Source organism: Protomyctophum bolini (assembly GCF_963924005.1).
Source record: "Protomyctophum bolini genome assembly, chromosome: 7".
In the NCBI taxonomy this organism is placed as follows: Eukaryota; Metazoa; Chordata; class Actinopteri; order Myctophiformes; family Myctophidae; genus Protomyctophum; species Protomyctophum bolini.
The window spans coordinates 39,862,176-39,883,716 of record NC_137868.1 but is presented as its reverse complement, the minus strand read 5'-3'; the positions used below and the strand labels follow the sequence as shown (position 1 = coordinate 39,883,716).

Genomic DNA, 21,541 nt, shown 5'->3' with positions numbered 1-21,541 from the left:
TTCCATTTGTACAGCCTGCTGCCTCATTCTTACCGACTTGTAAGGGGCTATTTGGTTTCCTAATCCTAACTATCAATCTTTTTAACTCCGGATCCACGACAAAACGAATAGTTTCCACCCAGTGGAACCATTCATTGAATTTTAGATTTCGATATCACAAGACATATCGGTAGGTTGTCGTTATGTGAGACTTATGTGCAGGTGAAGTCCCACGAAAAGGGAAACCTCCCACCTCCACCTACCTCCTTATCCAATAGGAGCAGAGCGGGACCTTTCTCGGTCCTCCACTCACAGTAGTTCTGACCTAAAGCTCAATGGGTTGAACTGGGAGGTAAGGGGGAAACATATCGTTGGTTCACTGTCTGTGGATGTAGTAAAAAATCACCAAAGCCCTTAAAAAAAAAGAAAAGAAAAAGCAGTTTTGCAGGCACCACACTGTTTTAAGTGTTTCCCAAGCTGGTCCCAAGAGAATTTATTCTGTTTGCAGTACACTTGGTTGCCTGTCTAAAAGGCTGCGCACGTGTGCATGTCTGACTGTCTGTAGCTGTGGGAAGGACATTATAGCTGTCTCATGGCCCATTTCTCCTCCCCTGTGGATGCCTACTGAACACACACAGGCTCAGTCTTTCCCTACATCCTTATCTCTCTCCACCTCCTCGTCTACACACCGTCATCCCCTGCTTCCTCCTCCTCGCATCCTTCCAAGTGTCTTTCCTCCAGTGTCACCGTTCCATTACTCTGTGTGTGTGTGTGTGTGTGTGTGTGTGTGTGTGTGTGTGTGTCCCTCTCTCTGGAGTTCTGCTCTCCCCCCACCACTCCTAAGATGTCTCTCCTCTCTGCCATGCCTTCCTCTGGTCTCGCCGTCATTTTGTCTTTATTAGTGTGTCTAATCTATGGCCGTTCTTCTCTGCTTGCTTCACGTAGATGACTGCGATGATGTTGATGATAATACGTTATTATTATTATTATGATGATGAGGATTTGACGTCGGAAATGCTTCTGGGTGCATGCCGCAGACATTTGATGTCTTGGTTTTTGAGCTTATCTCTTTTCTTCTTTTTTTTATGACGTCCTTTGCTTTTCCTGTGAGGAGAGGAAGTGGCGGATTGTTGATACCTCTGGAGTGAAGACACGGGGGTGGTTTTTGTTAGCGGAGTCAATGTCTATTCTCGGCTGTCATTATTTTGTCTTTGTGTTCTTAGAAAAAAAAACTAAAACAAACCCACGCCTCCTATCCTTAGCAGCCTAGCGTGCACGTCTGTCTCACGTCTCTTGGGCTTAACAGCAGTCTCCCCCCCCGTTCCCTCCGGGCTGCGTCCATCACAGGCCACCCCACAACACCCACCTATACACAATGTGTCGAAAAACCCACCGTTAACAGGCCACAGTGACTGGCAGTTTGAGACATCCACACAGACACCTGCAGGTCCCCCCCACACACACACACGCACGGGCACACACGCACGGGCACACACGAACACAGATATGAGCAAACAAGCGTAGATATGGCAGGGATGTTCCTTCTATAAATGTCAGAATTCTGATTTGTCAGTGTTTTTTGCCTTTTTTTTTCTTTCTTTTTTTAGATATCCATTGGTACAGTAGGAAACATGCAGAGTATATAGGATTGTCTCCTGATTTAACCAATTATAAAAATAGAAAACGATTGATTTTGGGGAGAGATTGATATTTATTTTTTTTGTTTTGTTTTATTACAAAAAGTGGTTATTCAGAAAATTGATTTAGTTCATTATAAGAATCAATTACAATGTTCAGTTTATGGTAGTTGGCAAAAAGAAGATAAAAACTATTTGCGCCTCAGTTTCAGTTAATCGAATATAATCGCTGATAAAGTAATCGTCAGTTGCAGCCCTACTTTCATGCAAACTGAGAATTCACTGGATGCTCTAATGTCCACTTGTGTCCCAAAGACGGCGAAGGATATAATGCACAAGTGCTATGATTTCTCATCTCAAGTGTCTTGGTGCACTGGCCTTTGCACATTTTGTTAAACTCTGCCCCTTTTGGAGTTTTAAGCATTATCTTATGCTTTAAGCTGTTGAAAAATAGCAGATCTACAATCTCATAGCGCGGCACTCGTGAACTTGTAGGTCTGCTGTTTTTGAAAAATCGTGAAAATGTCGCGCAAATCTTTGAATATATATTCTTTCAGAGCAAACGTTTTTTAACTCAAATCTTTGCTTCTGGGGGGTCCCTGGAACAACATAATTTTCTGATGGGGGGGGGGGGGGGGGGGGGGAGACATTTTTTAAGAATCGTCCTCAGGTCTAAATGTGTTAATGTGGGCTCTCACCCAGCCACATTAGACAGGCTTAGTTAACAGGCTTTGGGTGTAATGGCTGATTTGCATGATTGTGAATGTGCGGTATACTGTAAAGTGGTGCGTATGCTGTATGTAGAGGGAGTTATATTGTTTCTGCTTCCCTGACGTGCTTATACTTGCTGCTGCGAGCTTGTATATCTACTATTTTTCATGTTTAACAAGTCTTCTCTTCTGGGCATCCCTGGCACACAACATTTTCACATGGGGGTCCGCAGCCAAATCTATATCAATTTGGGGGTCCAGTGGACATGAAAGGGTCTGAGAACCACCGAAAGTTATGGTGTTTATTTTTTGGGAGCCTTGGCTTTGCTTTATCAGATTAAAACCGGGAGAGCATCCATGTCATTTTAGGTTTTAGTGTTTGCTACTTTGCTTACTTGGCTATTGAAAAAGTGTGTGAGAACTACTGATTTTAGAAGGCATTCGTAGAATCGGCCTCAGGTCTTAATCATGGGTTAAAAAACCATTAGAAACATTAGCAGCAACGAATGCAGACATATTGAAACCAACAGTAAATGTAGGCTACACGACTGCATCCAATGCTTGCGTCGGCACAGCGGGTGGTTTAACTGCTGCCTAATGTTTTGTAAGTACACATGACAAGCTGCCAGCGCAGCAGACTGCACACACAGTGGACTGGGAGAGAACCCAGATGCATAATAAAATGGTGAATATAATATCTATTTCCCCTCAAATCATCCTGTGGGCCATATTGTACTTAGTTGACCAGCAGGTTGCCTACAGGGGTCTGTAATCTATTAGGCCCCCCTCCTCTACGCTAAATATCTTCACCAAAAAATGGCCAAAAAATTCTACAAGCTCAGATATGCTATTATTTAATTCAAATGTTTTGCAAATTATGACATGTCCACTTGTCCAGAATAGGAATGCTAGGGTTCATGACGGGACTCATCGTGAACTTGTAGATCTGATATTGTCATTGAATTTTCTCTCCAAAACAGTGTTGGTTTTGTCGACTAAAACCAAGACGATGTTTGTCGACTACCTTTTTCCACTAACGAAACCTGAATGGAAACTAAATGAAAACTAAGCTATGATGACTAAAACTAAGACTAAATATACTGACAATTTCGTCAACACATAAAAACGGACTAAAATGTTAGGAAGGGACTAGTGGGCAAGAGATCCAGTACAAGTCCATTCTTCACTTGGTTGCATGCTGAAAAAACAACACTGCTCCAAATGCGTCTCTGAAACACTTGTGTGTGTATATTGTCAAATGGCAGCACTTTGCACTCTGCCCCAACCAACAGGTCTGTGTGTGTGTGTGTGTGTGTGCCCCCCTCCCCCCTCAGGTGTACATGTACCAGCTGTTCCGCAGTCTGGCCTATATCCATTCCCAGGGCGTGTGTCACAGAGACATCAAGCCACAGAACCTCCTAGTGGACCCAGAGACGGCCATCCTCAAACTCTGTGACTTTGGCAGGTGAGTGGACCCCGGGGGCATGTGTTGTTTGCTCACTGTGTGTGTGTGTGTGTGTGTGTGTGTGTGTGTGTGTGCTCGTGAGGTGTTTCTGTTTCGTAACTTGTCTCAATCTCAACTTGTCTGTATCTGACTCAAGCTAACCACTTCCTGTTCTGGTTGTTTACTTTGAGGGGGGACTATTTTAGCCGGAGGGAAAAAAAATCCCAGATATTGTGGTGAGAGGTGCTTCTCTTCTCTGGTGGCCTGCGCCTCGTATGCCAATGAGCTTTGCCTCGATATGCAGCACCTGCAATTTATAATAAAAAATATTTCTCAAATATGTACAGACCACAAAGACGCTTTACATGGGGGGCCATGAGAAAAGGACAAATTAAAAACAACTTTATTAGGGGGGAAAAAACTAAGACTATGGAATAAAATCAATAAAAACAGTGGAATGAGTCATCTAGAGCAGGGATTTTCAACTGAGACCACCACCCTGACTGAGAATCAACCTGGGGACCACTGTTGTGTTCCCCTTAACAGCCATTATGTATTATTATATTGGTTACATGGGCACATCTCCTAATAATGGTGACTCAACCAGTCAATCCCCGAATCCCGTACAGTGTACGTGGGGCGTACACTTTCCCGTACAAGTCAACTGTGGAAGTTCTTGACATCCAACTTTCCAGTAAATGACAACATTGACGGGTCAGTTACAGTCACCTATTTGTGCAAATAAAGGCACTTGTCACAGCATCGGAGCCCACTGTGTGCGAGCGTCTCCGAGCGTATAGCGTACTACTCGCCGCTCGGTACCTGCCCAAGTTTGGGTGCATGTTTTTGTACTTTTTTCGTGTAACATTGACGTGTCATCATACGTCACCAGGTCATTTAGTGCACTCTGTTTCGCTACTTTGCATGGTCAGGGTCAGGGACCACATACAATACCTTCACGGACCACCAGTGGTCCACGGACCACCTGTTTAAAACCTCTGATCTAGAGCAAGCAATATTGAAAAGGTGGGATTTGAGGGCGGTTTTGAAGGTTCGGAGGGTGGGGGCCAAATTAGTTTATGCTTCTCTCCCCCATGTGCGTTTATTAGTAATAATCTGGGGTTGTCCTGGTCAAGTTTACTTTGCTGCAGATTCCCAAGCAGAGTAATTTAACAGTATGTGCTAATAGTAGGCCTACCAATTTGATTTATTACAGAGCACGTCACCTAAAAGGGAAAAGGCACCACCAAGCCCAACTCAGAGGACTCTGTCTTCTTTCTTTCTTTAAACTTTATTCGGGGTTTTTTTGCACAATAATGTTACATCTTTCTTTAAGAAAAAAACCTGTTGGTCAGTTCGTACAAAATTATAAATACTATGTTCATATTATTATTTGATGGCAGCTCAGTGGCCTTGTCATTAGTGTCCGCCCTGAGACTGGGAGGCTGAGGTTCGATCCACATGGGTCTCACCAGTGCCTCCCTGTGACGTAGTAGCGCCATGTCCAGGGATGACATACTAGCGTCATCTCCAGGGGGTGTGAGCTGCCTCATGCTACAGAAACAGGAGATGGGCTCCTGCCCTATGGGCCTCATGGCTCGGCAAGGCTTACTAACCAACTCCTATTATCATTTTTTTAATGTATTTTCACTATTCAATTTGATAATTAAATGGATACATAAAAAATACCCTGATGCAAAAAGCCACAAAACCCTTAAATACACATGCTAGGGAACCAGCTGGATATTGTATAAACTACAGTAGTAGAATGCCCTGGGTCTGAAATGCGTCCAATCGTGTTCTAATCTTACAGACGTTGGCTATCTGGAGTGCAATACCTCCTCTTTCCTTCTAACTACTTGTTTGCTCCTCTCTCTCCATCTCTCCCTGCCTCCCCGCCCGCTCAATCATGTGGTCTCGTCTGTCCAGTGCAAAGCAGCTGGTCCGTGGCGAGCCCAACGTGTCCTACATCTGTTCGCGGTACTACCGCGCCCCTGAGCTCATCTTCGGCGCCACCGACTACACGTCCAACATCGACATCTGGTCGGCCGGCTGCGTGCTGGCCGAGCTACTGCTGGGACAGCCCATCTTCCCTGGGGACAGCGGTGTGGACCAGCTAGTAGAGATTATCAAGGTGAGAAGACGGGCAGATTAGTAGCGGTGTCAAAAAGGAATCGATTCAGCAATGCGTTGCGATACTAGCCCCCGTTTCCAGCCTGATTCGCTGCGTTCTGTGAATTTGTACTGTCGCTCCGCTATCAGCCTGGCCAGTGGCCAGCCTCCTGTTTCACTCGTATTTTGTTGCGTAGTGAATGATAACAGCAGTAGCTGTGTGGGGTGAGTTTAGTGAATGATAAGGGGACGTTGCAGGACAACAGCAGTAGCTGTGTGGGGTGAGTTTAGTGAATGATAAGGGGACGTCGCAGGACAACAGCAGTAGCTGTGTGGGGTGAGTTTAGTGAATGATAAGGGGACGTTGCAGGACAACAGCAGTAGCTGTGTGGGGTGAGTTTAGTGAATGATAAGGGGACGTTGCAGGACAACAGCAGTAGCTGTGTGGGGTGAGTTTAGTGAATGATAAGGGGACGTTGCAGGACAACAGCAGTAGCTGTGTGGGGTGAGTTTAGTGAATGATAAGGGGACGTTACAGGACAACAGCAGTAGCTGTGTGGGGTGAGTTTAGTGAATGATAAGGGGACGTCGCAGGACAACAGCAGTAGCTGTGTGGGGTGAGTTTAGTGAATGATAAGGGGACGTTACAGGACAACAGCAGTAGCTGTGTGGGGTGAGTTTAGTGAATGATAAGGGGACGTCGCAGGACAACAGCAGTAGCTGTGTGGGCCCGGGGTGAGTTTAGTGAATGATAAGGGGACGTTGCAGGACAACAGCAGTAGCTGTGTGGGGTGAGTTTAGTGAATGATAAGGGGACGTCGCAGGACAACAGCAGTAGCTGTGTGGGGTGAGTTTAGTGAATGATAAGGGGACGTTGCAGGACAACAGCAGTAGCTGCACATTGATATGACGTCAAACTGGTGTTTTTGCCCAAACCCGCACCACAGACCAATCAGAAACCTTGAGTGTATATCCCACCTACCTTGGAGATGGGAGACCTTCCAGACTGAGTTAGGGAAATTACAAAACAAATTCACAGAACGTAGCGAATCGCAATTTGGCCGTGCACTGCAGCGATGCATTAATGTGACATAATCTAAGCCGCTTATGTCTGCTTGTATTGACTGATGAAACATTTTGCAATGTTTATAGAAAAGGGTGAGGCATTGCCATGCATCGTAGAATCTAATCGTTACCTGATGAATCGTAATTGAATTGTGAGGCCAGTGCCAATGCACACCTCTACCTATTTGCTCTCCTAGCACTTTAACTGTCTTTGGTTGACTGATTACTCACAGCACTTATTGCGGCTACGGTGGCTAGCTTGTCACCAATTTAATAGCAATAAAAAAAGTTATTTTTAAAGCACTTGCCACTTACCAAACTAAATTGCAAAGTGCTTTACTTAAAACTGAAGGAAAGAGATGCAAACAAAAACATCAATGGGATAAAAACACAATGTCTTTAACCCATTTTGGGCGCGAACCCCTTTTGGTGTTAGCATCATGTTATGCTTTAGCTATTGAAAAATAGCAGATCTACAAGGTCATAGCGCGCCACCGAGTGGCGCGCTACGAGCTTGTACGTCTGCTATTTTTGAAAAACCGAAGAACGACATAGAAACATAGCTTTTTCAGGAAAACTGTCAGGATGTAGAAGACATTTTTAGAATCTGATCTCAGGTCAAAATGGGTTAAAGAATGAATTTAAAACAAAGTGATTCATCAAAGCCTCCGCTCCGTGGGCAGATGGTAAAGGTACCGTACTACTGTCACACTTTGTCCTCGAGCCCCGACAGGAACAAACTAGAGCTAACTAGGACAAACCGTCGCACCGACAACTCCGCTGGTACGGAAGGGCTCTGTGAGTCACCGCAGAGTACATTTGTGGGCATGCACTTTATACCTGACTCACACATGACTTTCTAAAACACAATCCTAGTAGTCGGGGGGGCCATTTGCCAACGCAGGGCAGAGTGTTAAAACGGTCGGCTCACTGAACAAAAGGGATCCAGAGCAGGAGTTGGTGCATAGTAGGAGTAGTTTGTTCCACAAACTGAACGTGCTGAAATCAATACAGGTCACTGAACCTTTCACGGTCCTGTTCTCCTGTACTGTATGGACCGTCTACAGATCCCTCCTCCTACAGCATGGTCTGACCCGACAACACAAAAGTTCAAGTCCAATAAATGTCACACAATGAACAAAGTAAATTTGTGACTTTTGCTTACTTTGTAGATTTTTACAGAACATACAATGGCCATTTGAAAATGGCCCATCTGCAAGTTCACAATGTGGGCATTGTGAGCTAGTAGATTTCAAAAGATGTTCATGCTCTGAAAACTGCACAATGAGTACTTTCTGTACTGGTGGTACATTTTAATGCCAATACTTTTGTACTTTTATTCGAGTACATTTTGGACTTTTACTTACTGAGTACTACTGAATACATTGCAGTATTGATACTTTTACACAGGTTGATGACTACAAGTATTTGGGTTCATATATATATATATATATATATACAGTATATATCTATTTCCCAAAAGGACTTTCAAACTATGAAGGGTATTGCCTGGCCAAGCCTGCAATGACATGCATAAGATCTGGTCATCCCAGCTTAGTAAGAGTTTCAAAGTAGATTCTACTCTATGGCTCTGAGACATGGACACTTTCAAAGAAATTAGAGAAACGGTTGGATGGCACTTAGACCCGCCTTCTAATGAGAGTGCAAAATCTATCTTGGAAGAGCCACCCATCGACTAATCTAATGTACGGCAACCTTCCCCGTGTTTCTTCACTAGTCCGACCCAGAAGAACACAGTTTGCCGGCCACTGCTAACAAAGAGGTTATATCTCCCCTTATTCTCTGGAAACCTGCCTCAAAGCAGACCAGAGGTAGAAAACTGTCGTTCCCTGATGTCATCGCTAGGGAGTCTGTGTCGGTAAGCAGGAACTGGGGATGGCAATGAAGGACCGGAAAATCTGGCGTGGCATTGCGAAATCCATGATCTCGACCGCGGTCTAAAAATGATGATTGATACTGATGTAAAATGAGTGAGTACTTTTTCGACCACTGCTGATTGTACACACTTGTCTCTCGCTCAGGTTTTGGGGACTCCGACGAGAGAGCAGATCCGAGAGATGAACCCCAACTACACAGAGTTCAAATTCCCACAGATCAAAGCACACCCGTGGACAAAGGTACCGTTTTCTGTTCCTATGATCCCTGCATGGTATAAGTTTGAAGTTTCAAAGCCCCCTTTCTTTTTCTTCCCAATACAAAACCATGGGTTTATTTCAAATCCTATCTGGGCAAAGTATATGATCAATTCAATTCAAAGGGCTTTATTGGAGAAAACATTATGTTTACATGACCAGACGTGGAACAATACGATCCAAATAAAAATGATCAACCGGTTCCTATACAAGCCAGTAGTCCCTAGCTCGATTTGGTGGTAAAAAAAAAAAAAAAATACTTTTTTCATATTGAACCCTTATTATTCTGAGCAACAGATGTGGATCTTGATAAATCTTTAACTCACTGGTAGTTCCTATCATCTCTCAATTTGTATCAATAATACTTTTTTTCTCCAGTGATTATTGCCTGCATTGCATCATTGACAATTTGAAGGTAGTTGCCCAACACAACACCATGGAGACTGTTGGCTGACTCTTCCATGATGGGGGGGGATTGTTCAAAAATAAATACAACTTTGTGTTGTCTGTGTTTTTGGCGCGAGCGTTTTGGTATCCTTCAGTGCAGTGCTGGTGCACACTGCACACAGGGCTGATATAATGTTGGTATTCCTTCAGTGCAGTGCTCTGGTGCACACTGCACACAGGGCTGAGATAATGTTGGTATTCCTGCAGTGCTGGTGCACACTGCACACAGGGCAGAGATAATGTTGGTATTCCTTCAGCGCAGTGCTGGTGCACACTGCACACAGGGCTGAGATAATGTTGGTATTCCTTCAGTGCAGTGCTACTGCACACAGGGCTGAGATAATGTTGGTATTCCTTCAGTGCAGTGCTACTGCACACAGGGCTGAGATAATGTTGGTATTCCTTCAGTGCAGTGCTACTGCACACAGGGCTGAGATAATGTTGGTATAGGAACCTCGTGGGAAGCGTTTTCGCACAGTGGGTTGGATGGTTACCTGCCGCCTCCATTGTTTTTCCATGGTCACACACTGGCAGCGTCACCACAATGGCAACAGCAAGTCATTATGCTAATTACCCCATCCCATCCCACACATTGTTCTGTTGCCACAGCTGTACCTTACTGACTCACCTGCCAGTAGGACACCTCCCCCATTCAACACCCCCCCCCCCCCCCCCCCCCCCGCTGTGCTGACACGCCATCCAACATCACCCTTCCTGCCCGGCTTCCCTCCCACGAACATGGCCAATTGTGTTTTTCTAGAAACGGAGTCCAGCCTCGTGCACTACGGAAGATTCAAACCCCTACCTCGTAGCACATCATCCCAGAATGATCCAACCGGCAGGATTGGAGTTTGGTAGTCATTTTTTTCTATTCGGTCTGTGTCTCATAGGAGGGCTGTGGGCAGTTCAGAAACATGGGGAATACAAGCTAATGAAAACTGCAGGCTTTCTAGTCCTGAAAAGTTGCAATGTGAAAATGGAAGCCAACGATATTGAAAATCTTGAAAATCACGATTTGTAAAAGAAATCTTGTTTAAAAAATAAGCCTATTGATGATGTCACTGGAAGACGGTTTCTAAACTGCCCACAGCCCTCCTATGAGACAGACTGAGTAGAAAGAAATTGTGCCATTTTATCATGATTATTAGTGAGGACCTATTATATGAAGATAGGTTGAAAAGTGGTGAAGTGGTCCTTTAATGTCTGTAGTTATAAATGCCTGTAGTTATATCTACATAGCCTACTTTATCCACGGGATTCAGCGTTTTAGCCAAAGTGATGATTTAAGCAAAATTCCATCTACACACACGCAGAAGAACTGGGAGGCGCGGGGGGTGCGCTGCCCGGAGCAGTGTGTTAACCAGGTCTTCGCTAGTAAGAGTGATGAAACATGATGACTGGAAAAGTCACACTGACTGACCAGCTACTGGACTCTTGGTGTGTGCTGACTGCTGATCAAAGATCTCTGATTTAAATTACAATGGAAAAGGAGACAGGACATGATATTGGGATATGAATGCTGATGCTGGATGCTGATGCTGGATGAATCAGAATCTGGGAGAGTGATTTTTTTTTTCCTCCGTTTTGTGCCTTGTCCCCATCGTATCATTATTTCGTGGAAGTGTGCAGGAGGGGTGAGAACGAACGAATCCATGTAAGAAAGGGAAGAATAAGAGTGGGGGCGGGGCAGGGGGGGGGGGGGAGGGAAAGGAGATCAAACGAGAGAATCAAATACAAAATCTATCTACATATTCACACGGTGCCTGTGATAAGATATAAAAGGTGTATGCTATGCAAGATGAAGCAAGTACTTTCGTACTGAATGAATGGTGACTGCACATGCATGCATGACTGGTCTGTCATCTTTTCTCATTCAAATACATTGTCGTGTGTCTCTCTCCCTCCTCTCTCTCTGTGTGTTTCTGTAGGTGTTTAAGCCCCGGACCCCTCCGGAGGCCATCTCGCTGTGCTCCCGCCTGCTGGAGTACACGCCAGTGACCCGGCTGTCTCCGCTCGAGGCCTGCGCGCACGCCTTCTTTGACGAGCTGCGCCAGCCCAACACTCGCTTGCCCAGTGGACGAGAGCTGCCACTCCTCTTCAACTTCAGCCCTGTCGGTGAGTCCCGTCAACCCCCCCCCCCCCCCTCTCAGTGTTTCGTAGACTAAAACTGTGACGAGAAATGTTTGTCGAATACCTTTCTTCACTGATGAAAACGTAATAAAAACGAAGCTAAAACTATGACTAAAGACAACTGACAATTAATTTCGTCAATACATCAAAGCTAGACTAAATGTTAGGAAGTGACTCTTGGCGAAGAGATCCAGTAGAAGTAAGACGAGACATTTTGTGTTTGGTTGCGCTCGGGTGTTCTACAAGCTCTGCGATGAGTTGTGAGCTTGCAGATCGGCTATTTTCAGCATGCTGCCAGTGTAAGATCAGACAAATCAGACGACGCATCAAAATACACTCGAGTAACATCTTCTATTTAGTGAACTAAAATTAGACTAAAAACGTTTTCAGATTACAAAAATATCACTACATGGAATTTTATTCAAAAGACTGACTAAAACTAAATCACAGTTTGCAGTCAAAATAACACTGCCTTCTGTGCCTTCCTCCTGCACTCTTATTCTCACTGAACCTTCTCTCTGTCCCAGATCTTTCTGCTGCTCTTCGTTTCTCTCTAATTCACTATTTTGTTCTTTACAACTGCCTGTCTCTCTCTCTCACACACTGTTCTGCTGGAATTTTAGTTAAATGATGTATGTTTTGTGTCCGCTCTCTGCAGAGCTGTCTATCCAGCCCCTTTTGAACTCCACGCTCATTCCCCCTCACGCTCGTGCACAGACGTCGCCTGCCTCGCATGGTATGTGCACACACACACACACACACACACACAGATTATATGGCAAGCTTTGCTGTATGGTAGCCTATGTTGTGATAAATGGCATGTAGGTATTGTAGCCACATCATCAGGAATGGAATCTTCTGTACAATGCCCATTTGATGTCTGTCTGTCTGTCTGTGTGTGTGTGTGTGTGTGTGTGTGTGTGTGGGGGGGGGGGGGGGGGTGTATATACATGCATTTACACACACCAAGTGTAATATATGTTGTATTCATCCAGTCATCGTTTTATTTCTTGTTTTAATTTTCGTCAATGCAAAGTGTGTTGCTTTGTGACGAAATATTTTGATCTACAAGATAGAGATTATTTATTAGTGGTGTCAAAAAATATCGATATGAATCGATAATCGATTTTAACATTAACGATGCGACTACATCGATGCACGTGTGTCTGGATCGGTCAAAATAGCGTCTGCATCGGACGTTGGTTCGATCCTAAAGCTGCGAATCGATATAATTCAACTAACTGCGGGAAAAACACAGATGTACAAGCCCAAAGCGCTGTGCATTGCGACGGGTAGATAGCTTGTAGATCTGCTACTTCCAGCGCAGGGCGGGCGCATGCTTATGATGACGCTCTATATGCATCAGCAGCCAGCAACAACAGACGAGCATAAACCACTCGTTGTCAGACGGAATACACACGCAGATACGAGTCACGACACAGCATTATTGCACATCTGTGCTTTGCCTTTCATCCACGCTTCTATAGCCTTTTACATTTCATTTCCCATCCACGGGCACAAGCAACGTGATATCAACAGCTTCCACCCGATCTGGATGGTCGTGTTGTTTCTGACGAGGGTAGCAACTTTAGCATGGGAGCTAACATTAGTTTAACTCTGGTCCATATCGTTAGAAGGAGTCCTCCTTAATAACTCTATGGTCCATTCGTTCCCCAACCCTCACACTCGATGCTGCGTTTACACGGGCAGACACAAAGACGAATGGGAATATCATTTGGAGCAGGCCGAGCAGCTACTGTACACGTCTGTTTGCATCGACAGTATGACTGTATCGTTGCGTCTGGTTTCACTGTCCACAGCAGGCAGACCTGTCAAAAGAAAACAATGCACTTCCCAAAGCTCAGAGATATGCCACCACCTATAAATTCAAACCCAGAATGTCTTTCCCCAGCTATCTCATTCCACTTTCATTTATTTTATTCCATAGTCTTAGTTTTTCTCTTATAAAGTTGTTTTTATTAGTTTTCCAATGTTCCCCTTGAAAAGCGTCTAAGTACTCAGAGAAGCATTATATAAATAATAATATTATCACTATTATTATTACTACTTTTTTAATTGCCTATTCATTCATTGATTCACTCGTATCCAAATCCATTTGAAAAAAAAGCTCACTGATCAGGTCAAATAGGCCTATTGATATGCGATTAAAATGTGATTAATTGAGATTAATTAATCACAAATCCTCCAATTAATTAGATGTTTTTTTTAAGTCCCAACCCTATTCTTTATAGATCTAGCTTCAAATTAAAAATCTAAAAGAGGTTAAATGTGTCAGATCGCACCGTATCGTATCGAATCGCATCGAATCGCATCGAATCGCCTCAAATTCCACAAAATCGAAATCGCATCGAATTCCACCGAATCGAATTCGAATCGTTCTGTGTATAAATGTATCGTCTCTGAATCGCATCGTAGCCCATGCATATCGATACGTATCGAATCGTCTTGTAAAGGAGAGATGCACACCCCTATTATTTATTGTATAGCTAAATCTCTCTTCTCTCTCTCCACCTGCAGAGGGCAGTGTGTCAGACAGTCCGGCCCAGTCCAGCTCAGCACCCGGATCCATCAACAACAGTACCTGAGCACCCACCCCCCCCCCCCCCCCCTCTCTCTCTCCTTGCCTCTTATCCCCTCCCTCCTTTGCCATTCTTCCACCCTATACCTCCCTACTGGCTCCAAACGTCTCCAAATGAACAAACCCCCTCCTCCGCCCACCCTATTCACATCCACGCACAACAAAACACTCTACATCGCTCTCGGTCCTCGCTGGACACTAAACATTTCTGGTTTTTAGAACGGAATTCTGTGGCTTTGGGCTTGAGGAGAGAGTTGGTGCGTCAGTGCACCTGCGGTGGGATGCTTTGAACTTGATATAAGCTGCAATTCTCAGGCCGGTCCGGGTTCTAGCACGGTCCCGGTCCTAGCCCGGTGGGTTTGGGAGTACCAAAGTGTTGGGTTAGGCTGTGATGTTTGGGAGAGTCGGAGCTGCCCCTGTTTGTGTGTATGCGTTATGTGGATCAGAAGATAGGGTTGCCTGTATTATAATCAAATGACAATTGACTTTTATCCCTTTTTGATGTTTTTATTTATGTTTTAGCAAATTTTATGTGGCGCTGGTGGTGCTGGAGAGTGGAGACTGGTGGGGGTGCGTTGCGGGGGGTTAGGAGAGCAGGCAGGCTGCAGAGTTGGGGCGTCAGGGCCTCTCCCTCAAGGCCTGACCTACGACATTGACAATCACTGTTTTTCGTCAAGTTCCAAAATGGTGGCGGTTTGGCCGGTGTTGTTACACACCGTGTAGAGAGACTTGACGCTGATGACTTATCAGTCACTCCCTTTATTCTGAACTCTACTTTAAATGTTGTCGTTGGTTCATTCCTCCAGACGGCGGACGGGATGAATTTATTAATTTGTTTTTATTTTTGTTTTATGCCATATCGATACCAAACAGAAGCAGTGCACAAATTTGGTTATTTTCCTTTTTTTTGTTTTTGTTTTAGGTGTTTTTAGCAGCTTTCTCCCAAACATCCACACACCCGGAGCCGGCCACACAGCACACTAAAACATTCACTGACATCCAACCTTGCCCTCAACCACCGGTGGAGCCTTCCCCTCCATTCCTCCTCCCTCTTCCCCTTCTTCCTCCCCTCCCCTCTCTCACTGCTAAACTGTAAATATCATGTACCTTTTATTTTATTTTGTTATTTTTCTTTTGTTATTATTGTTATTATATTGTTCTTGTAATTTTTTTTTTTCTTCCTCTCGTTAGACGGGGTCGGTCGCAGCAGCGACCGGTGCTCTCCTTTATCCTCTCAGTCTGTAAATAAAGATTTCATTTCAGTCCCTGGGTTTCAGGGTTGGCGGAAAAAAAAATACGAACCACAACAAAATGTTTCTCTTTATTTGTTTTTGTTCTTCTTCTCTCTCTCTCTCTCCCTCCATTTACGCTCTCTCGTTTTTGCCTTTGGCTTTTCCACCCTACCAATAAATGTTGTCGTGATGAACCTTTTATTTATTGTATATCTCAGTCTGAAAGGGGGGCGGGGGGCTGTTTTATGTTTTTCTGCCCTCCCACTGGAGTGTTTAGAGAAAAGGGGGTTTGTGTTCGAATTATCTTTTCTTTGTATTAAGTCCATAAATGTCACATGCAAATGTTCCACATCCAAGATACTGTATGTCCGATACGGACATTGGAACCCTTTTGCTTTTTCTCTCCAATCAACGATCATAATGTATGTATGTACATGTATGTATATATGTGACGTACGTACGTATGCAGGTACACACGCGCTGGCCAATAGATGGAACCATGGGTTTCCGTTAAAACTTCAATAATGTGAAGGGAATGTTACACACGGCTGTCTATGGGGCCGTCTATGGGGAGCGGGGTTTCTAATGCACACACGGATGCACGAGGAGTGCGCAGGGCCCTTGCCATTATTGCTGTGTCCGGGTGGGATTAGGGGGGGGGGGGGGGGTTATATTTGTCCGATGACAAACATCACACGTTTGTCAGCTCTTCTTTCTTTCTTTTGCTTTGCTTTCTATGTTTTGTCCTTCCCCTCATGTATGGCGTGTACTAGGCTAATTGTGCTAACCCGTTACTTGGGTGTGCGTATGCCTCACGTGATTGGGGATGTATGGAGGATGTGTGTGTGTGCGTGTGAGCGAGAGTGAGAAAGCGCAGCTGTCTGTCCCCTGATGTTTTCCTCAGATGTGGTTTTTAACTTAATTTAATTTTAGCCCCTCTCTTTCTGTCACGCATTGGTTTTAATTCGTTGTGATCCTGGTGTTTTATCGCCCGAGCAAGGGGGGGGGAGGTGGGGTGGGGGGGGGTGGGGGATAACATTTTGGGGAACAGAACGGTTGAATAATGGAGATGATGTAAAGAGCAAGAGAGAGAGAGAGGGGGGGGGGGGGGGGGATGGAGGGAGAGAGACCGTTTTTGTTTGTTGGTAAAAATAATTAAACTCATTAATAAAGTGATGAAACATTAGCCGTTGCATGTCCATGTTTTAATGACGTGAGTTGGGTAACTGTCTGAGCCTTGTGCCTGTACTACTACTACGCACCGTCACACGTCACCCCACTGTCCACAACAGATGTGGTCCCACGCACTGTCAGACACTTGCCAAAGAAATGTTGCTCTTTATTAGGACAGACAACCATTGTCTGTCCTAATGACGGTCTAAGCGACTGAAACCTCGACCTAATGAGCAATTATCTTTTGGCAAGTGTCTGACGGTGTGCAGGAGCTCTTCTTTGTATTTCAAAGATACCCGTTTCATTATATGCTCCATTTCCCTACGCAGCTGCACGTCATCAGCCTTAGTTTGGAGGCGTGCGTCTGCCTTTTGCTGCACAGAACAGATGTGACATGTTCCTGCTGGTGCTACAATGGTGTGTTTTGAAGTGTTTTCACACCGAATGCGGTGTAAAGCGACTTAAAACGACAACATCAACAAACAAGACTGTCGACATGCGATTTGTCCTATAAGCTTATAGGAATCCTTTCCCCCGCTGCTCTGGTAAACTGCAGTCAGTCTGAAGTATGCTAATGAGGCTGTGATGCGTGCAGTGGTGGGAAAAACAAAAGTATTCAATTGTTTTACTTAAGTAAAAGTATCTGCAATTTAGAACAACTCCGTTACGAGTAAAAGTCTGGAATTCACAATATACTTGAGTAAAAATAAAAGTATTGGAATCCAAATGTGCAAAAGCAAAAAGTACTCACTGTCCATATTGTCCAATTTCAAGTTTTCAAATAGAAATCTTCTGAAAATAGATCTACAAGCTCACAATGCGTCGCATCGGCTATTTTTAAATGGCCAAAATGTATATAGGTCTGTAGTGGCTAATAATAATAATAATAAAAGTAACTAGTTTCAGTTCATCATAGTTTCATTTCAAATAAATGTAGTGGAGTAAAAGTACAATATTTGCCTCTGAGATGTAGTGGAGTACAAGTCTGGGCGGGAACCCCTTTTGGTGTTTTAACATGTTATAATTTAGCTATTGAAAAATAGCAGATCTACAAGCTCATAGCGCGCCACAGAGTGGCGCTCTACGCGCTTGTAGTTGTGCTATTTTTGAAAAAATCATACAAATGCGGCACAAATCTTTGACGTCAGGCCTAAACGGGTTAAAGTATTGGAAATTGGAAATACTCAAGTACAGTTCTTGTAGTAAATGTACTTGGTTACTTTCCACCACTGGATGCGTGCCAGCTGAGGCGAGGGGTGGCAGACAGACCGGCCCGGGAGCCATAAGGGACCTCCCGTTGTTTCTCCAAATCGATTAATCTAGGAGGACATAGAGCGATCTGTCAGGAGGACAAGAGGAGACACCTGCCTCTTGGGGAAAACCCCATGTGTATTCTGATAAGGCCAATGATGTGCTTGAATAGTGTCAGAAAGAACAGCCAAGATGCCTGTCTGTGACCTGTTTGGGTAAAGGAAGCTTAACGTCATTGTATCGTCATTCAACCACTTCAGAGGAATGTTGTGGACATATTGTTGTTCCAATGTATGTAGTCCCCATCATTCATTATTGTATTGTATGTACTAGTTCACATATATAGGCTACTTGAGTGATTTGAGTAAATAGACATTGTACAGTATATGAATCAGGGATAATGTGTTGAGTGATCTCTGAGAGCCCGAGTTTAAACTCCCAGATTAGCGCCACATTTTCACGTTTTCTAAAATGGCAGACCTACAAGCTCTCGTAGCATGACCTATGAGCTTTTCAACATGAGTTTTCAACAACATAAATAATGCTTAAAACACCAAAAGGGGTTCCCGCCCAGAATGGGTTAAACTCCCAGTAGAGTTTCACTTTACAGGCATGTATGATGAAAACCCAAAGTAACATTAGTCTGTCTTTGAAAGGTTTTATTCAAAGTTGCCTTTATTTTTGTATAGCTGCATTGCGCTGTGAAAAGTATGAAGTTAAGCAAAATCACAAATGTGTCCAGAAAGCAATAGACGGCATCAACATGGGAGTCCAAATCTGCCAGCTTGGCAACACAATTCACGTTAAAACTATCAAAGATTCAGAAAATATGACTGAACGAACAAACGCATACTGTTTGAACAGCAGATCTTTATAGGCCTGTTGGTTTGTGATTGGTTTTATTTGCAGGTCGAACATTGAGAAACCAAATTGCTTAATAGTCTTAACACGTGCAATTACCTGTAAACCTGTCAATGTAGTTGTATCTTTATTATGTATATACAGTATAATGTACAATATATACAGCACATACTTCCAACACTCATGTGATTGGTGAATATACCTACTTGTCCCTGCTCCCCAACTAGATTGTACTACTACTCTTCCTTATTTTTCAATGAATACATCCATATTTCTGTATGTGCTCACATCTCATACAGACTTCTTCTAGTCTCTGGATCCCAAGAACGGTTAAACAGTAGACTTAGTCAAATGTATAGACTTAACAGGCATTTACCAACACTGACCTTTGTCTAAGCTCTTTGTTAAGTGCTACACAACTACTGGTGAACAAGACCAGAATATTACATTTCTATATATACATTCTTTATTCTACTCCTGATCTGAGGAAATTATGTTTTTTTTCATGAAATTGGCTTGAATTGGCACTGACTGGTTTGGGGGGTAAGGAGAGACGAGGCCTGATGTAAAGTAGGCATGGCTGTTGCCATAATATAGGCTTACTTGTGGCATGTGACTTGTGAGATGCATGATTATGGCCTTGCTGCATAATAATAAACAAGAAATGATGACATGGTCATATTATTACCACCTGCTTTTATACTTGCGGCGGTGGTGGTCCACAGTAAAACAAATAGCAGATCTACAAGCTCCCAACGTGTCGAGGTCAGGAACCACTGGTTCACTAGCCTCGGAAACCCACTGGTTCACAATCAAATTATTATACACTGCAAAGCTGTCGCCGGAGGCCTTGTGAAAGACAATCTTACAGTATCTCATTATACTATGCATGCTGGTATGATGCTCACAGTCCTCGCTCTGCTCAGTGGCTTTGCGAAGATATTCAATACACATCCCAAAACATGGCCGTGCAATCTTCATTGCCCATGCTGAGAGATTAATAAAGAGCATCTCACCGACACAGCTGTCTCCCCCTCCCCCCGGGTAACCGCTTTTCTTTTTTCTTTTTTTTTGCAGCTGATGAGATTCTCTTCAGCACTGTGCAAAGCAGGGCAGGATTTAATGAAGTCTCAGGCGTGTCAGTGAACTTTCTTCTCTTCTCTCCGTGTTCAATACAAAATATTTATAGGCTCCTATACTGCAGAATCTCCCCACCACCACCCGGTGCTTTATCAAAACGCCTTTATTAAATGTAACCCTAAAAGCCCTCAGGTCTGGGCCCACTCGGCTGAATGAACACTTTGCCTCATTTGAACCGCCTCGTTGCTGGAGTTTGTCTCTAAAAACAAGTTTTAATTTTATTTAGATCACATGATTATGCAAAATGTCACCACCACACTTTGGAACAGTTTTTCTCATTATGGCTAGTTGGAATGTTTCTGTCTGTATATAATAGCAATACGTTTCATGCTCACCGTCAACACTTTGTCTATATCTATACAAGGGGTGCCCAACAGGTAGATTGAGACCAGTAGATCACAAAGGCTGTGCAGGTAGACCACAATGTAATGACTTTGTTTTCAAGAATGTTAGGCGCAAACGTCAGCAGCAAGTTACATGGGGAAAAAAACGACCAATTAAACATTTCCCCCTCTATTTCACATTCCAAGTGTGTTATGTGTAACGCCAGCACCGCTATTCCAAAGCCCTCCTTTTCAAATCATTTTCAGATAATACGTTTTTGCGTTTGTAGTTCTTGTTGAACTGGTAATTTTAAAAGTAGTTCTTAAAAGGAAAAAAAAGTTTGGGCATCCCTGATCTCTATACGATCCCCATAATTTGTCCACAAAAGCCTATTTGTCAAAGCAACACATACGCAGCTGAGCTGACATTGATAGAAAGTGAATGGCGAGAAAGAGGGAAAATCCACCTGGTTGGATTGAAAGTCATTCAGGGTGATCGAAAGGAGAACGCACAGAGGACAGTAATGCGACACAGGTGGAGGAAGAGAAAGAAAAAGAAGAAGCAGAAAAGCTTGATGAGCAATCAATGCAGCGTGACATGACAGATCCTCCCTCCTGGGCCTCTGCAGTCTGAACCGCATCATTCACTGGCAAACCTGTCTGCCTTGTCCGTCCTCCAACACACTGATATGATGTGTCAAGGTTGAATAATGCTGTCCTGCAGGCAGGCACAGTTTCCTGTGGTTACCGAGTATAGCTCAGGCTCCCCTCTCTCAGTCTGACTGGATGCCCTGCATTGCCCAGCTTACTCTTTGATAGAATCCTCCCTGGAAATAAAAAACGTCTGGGTTTCCGAGGCTAGAATTTCCGAGGCGGGTTAATGTTCTGACAGGAAGAGATGGTTGTCTTTTCTTCCCAATCGGCCCAGCAGGGCACAGAATCACAGATGGGGCATGGTCCAATTCTGGGAGAGGAATAGAGCAAAGCTGCACATGGAGGGCACAATCCAGTGACCCCCGGCTGGGTGCTAGATGTTAGATAATCATTTTTTTGGATGGTGGATTTAACATTTAAACCACTTTTAACCTGGTATCACTATTTTGGGACTTGTTTGTGGTTGTTGCTACTTTAGTGTGACAAAAATGAGCTTAAGTGGTTCGTAATGGAGTGCTCGTGGGGTATAGGAGAGCGAGGGAGAGAGAGAAGCAGAGACCTCAGGCAATGTTATTATTTTAGCCCTATAGAAAATGAAAAGATGTCAGGAGGAAATTCACCTTCAACTACT

General features: G+C 44.0%; 1 protein-coding gene across 1 annotated transcript in view; it reads left to right on the top strand.

Annotated features, from left to right (window-relative positions):
• The window catches only part of gsk3ab (glycogen synthase kinase 3 alpha b), a 29,530-nt gene extending 13,031 nt beyond the window's left edge, over positions 1 to 16,499 (top strand). Inside the window, exons 5-10 of the mRNA XM_080767669.1 lie at positions 3,661 to 3,791; positions 5,700 to 5,904; positions 8,990 to 9,085; positions 11,476 to 11,662; positions 12,336 to 12,413; positions 14,216 to 16,499. Of these exons, the coding sequence (XP_080623795.1) occupies positions 3,661 to 3,791; positions 5,700 to 5,904; positions 8,990 to 9,085; positions 11,476 to 11,662; positions 12,336 to 12,413; positions 14,216 to 14,283 (765 nt within the window). The 3' untranslated portion in view covers positions 14,284 to 16,499. The remainder of the gene's footprint in view (positions 1 to 3,660; positions 3,792 to 5,699; positions 5,905 to 8,989; positions 9,086 to 11,475; positions 11,663 to 12,335; positions 12,414 to 14,215) is intronic.
• The last annotated feature ends 5,042 nt before the right edge of the window (positions 16,500 to 21,541 follow it).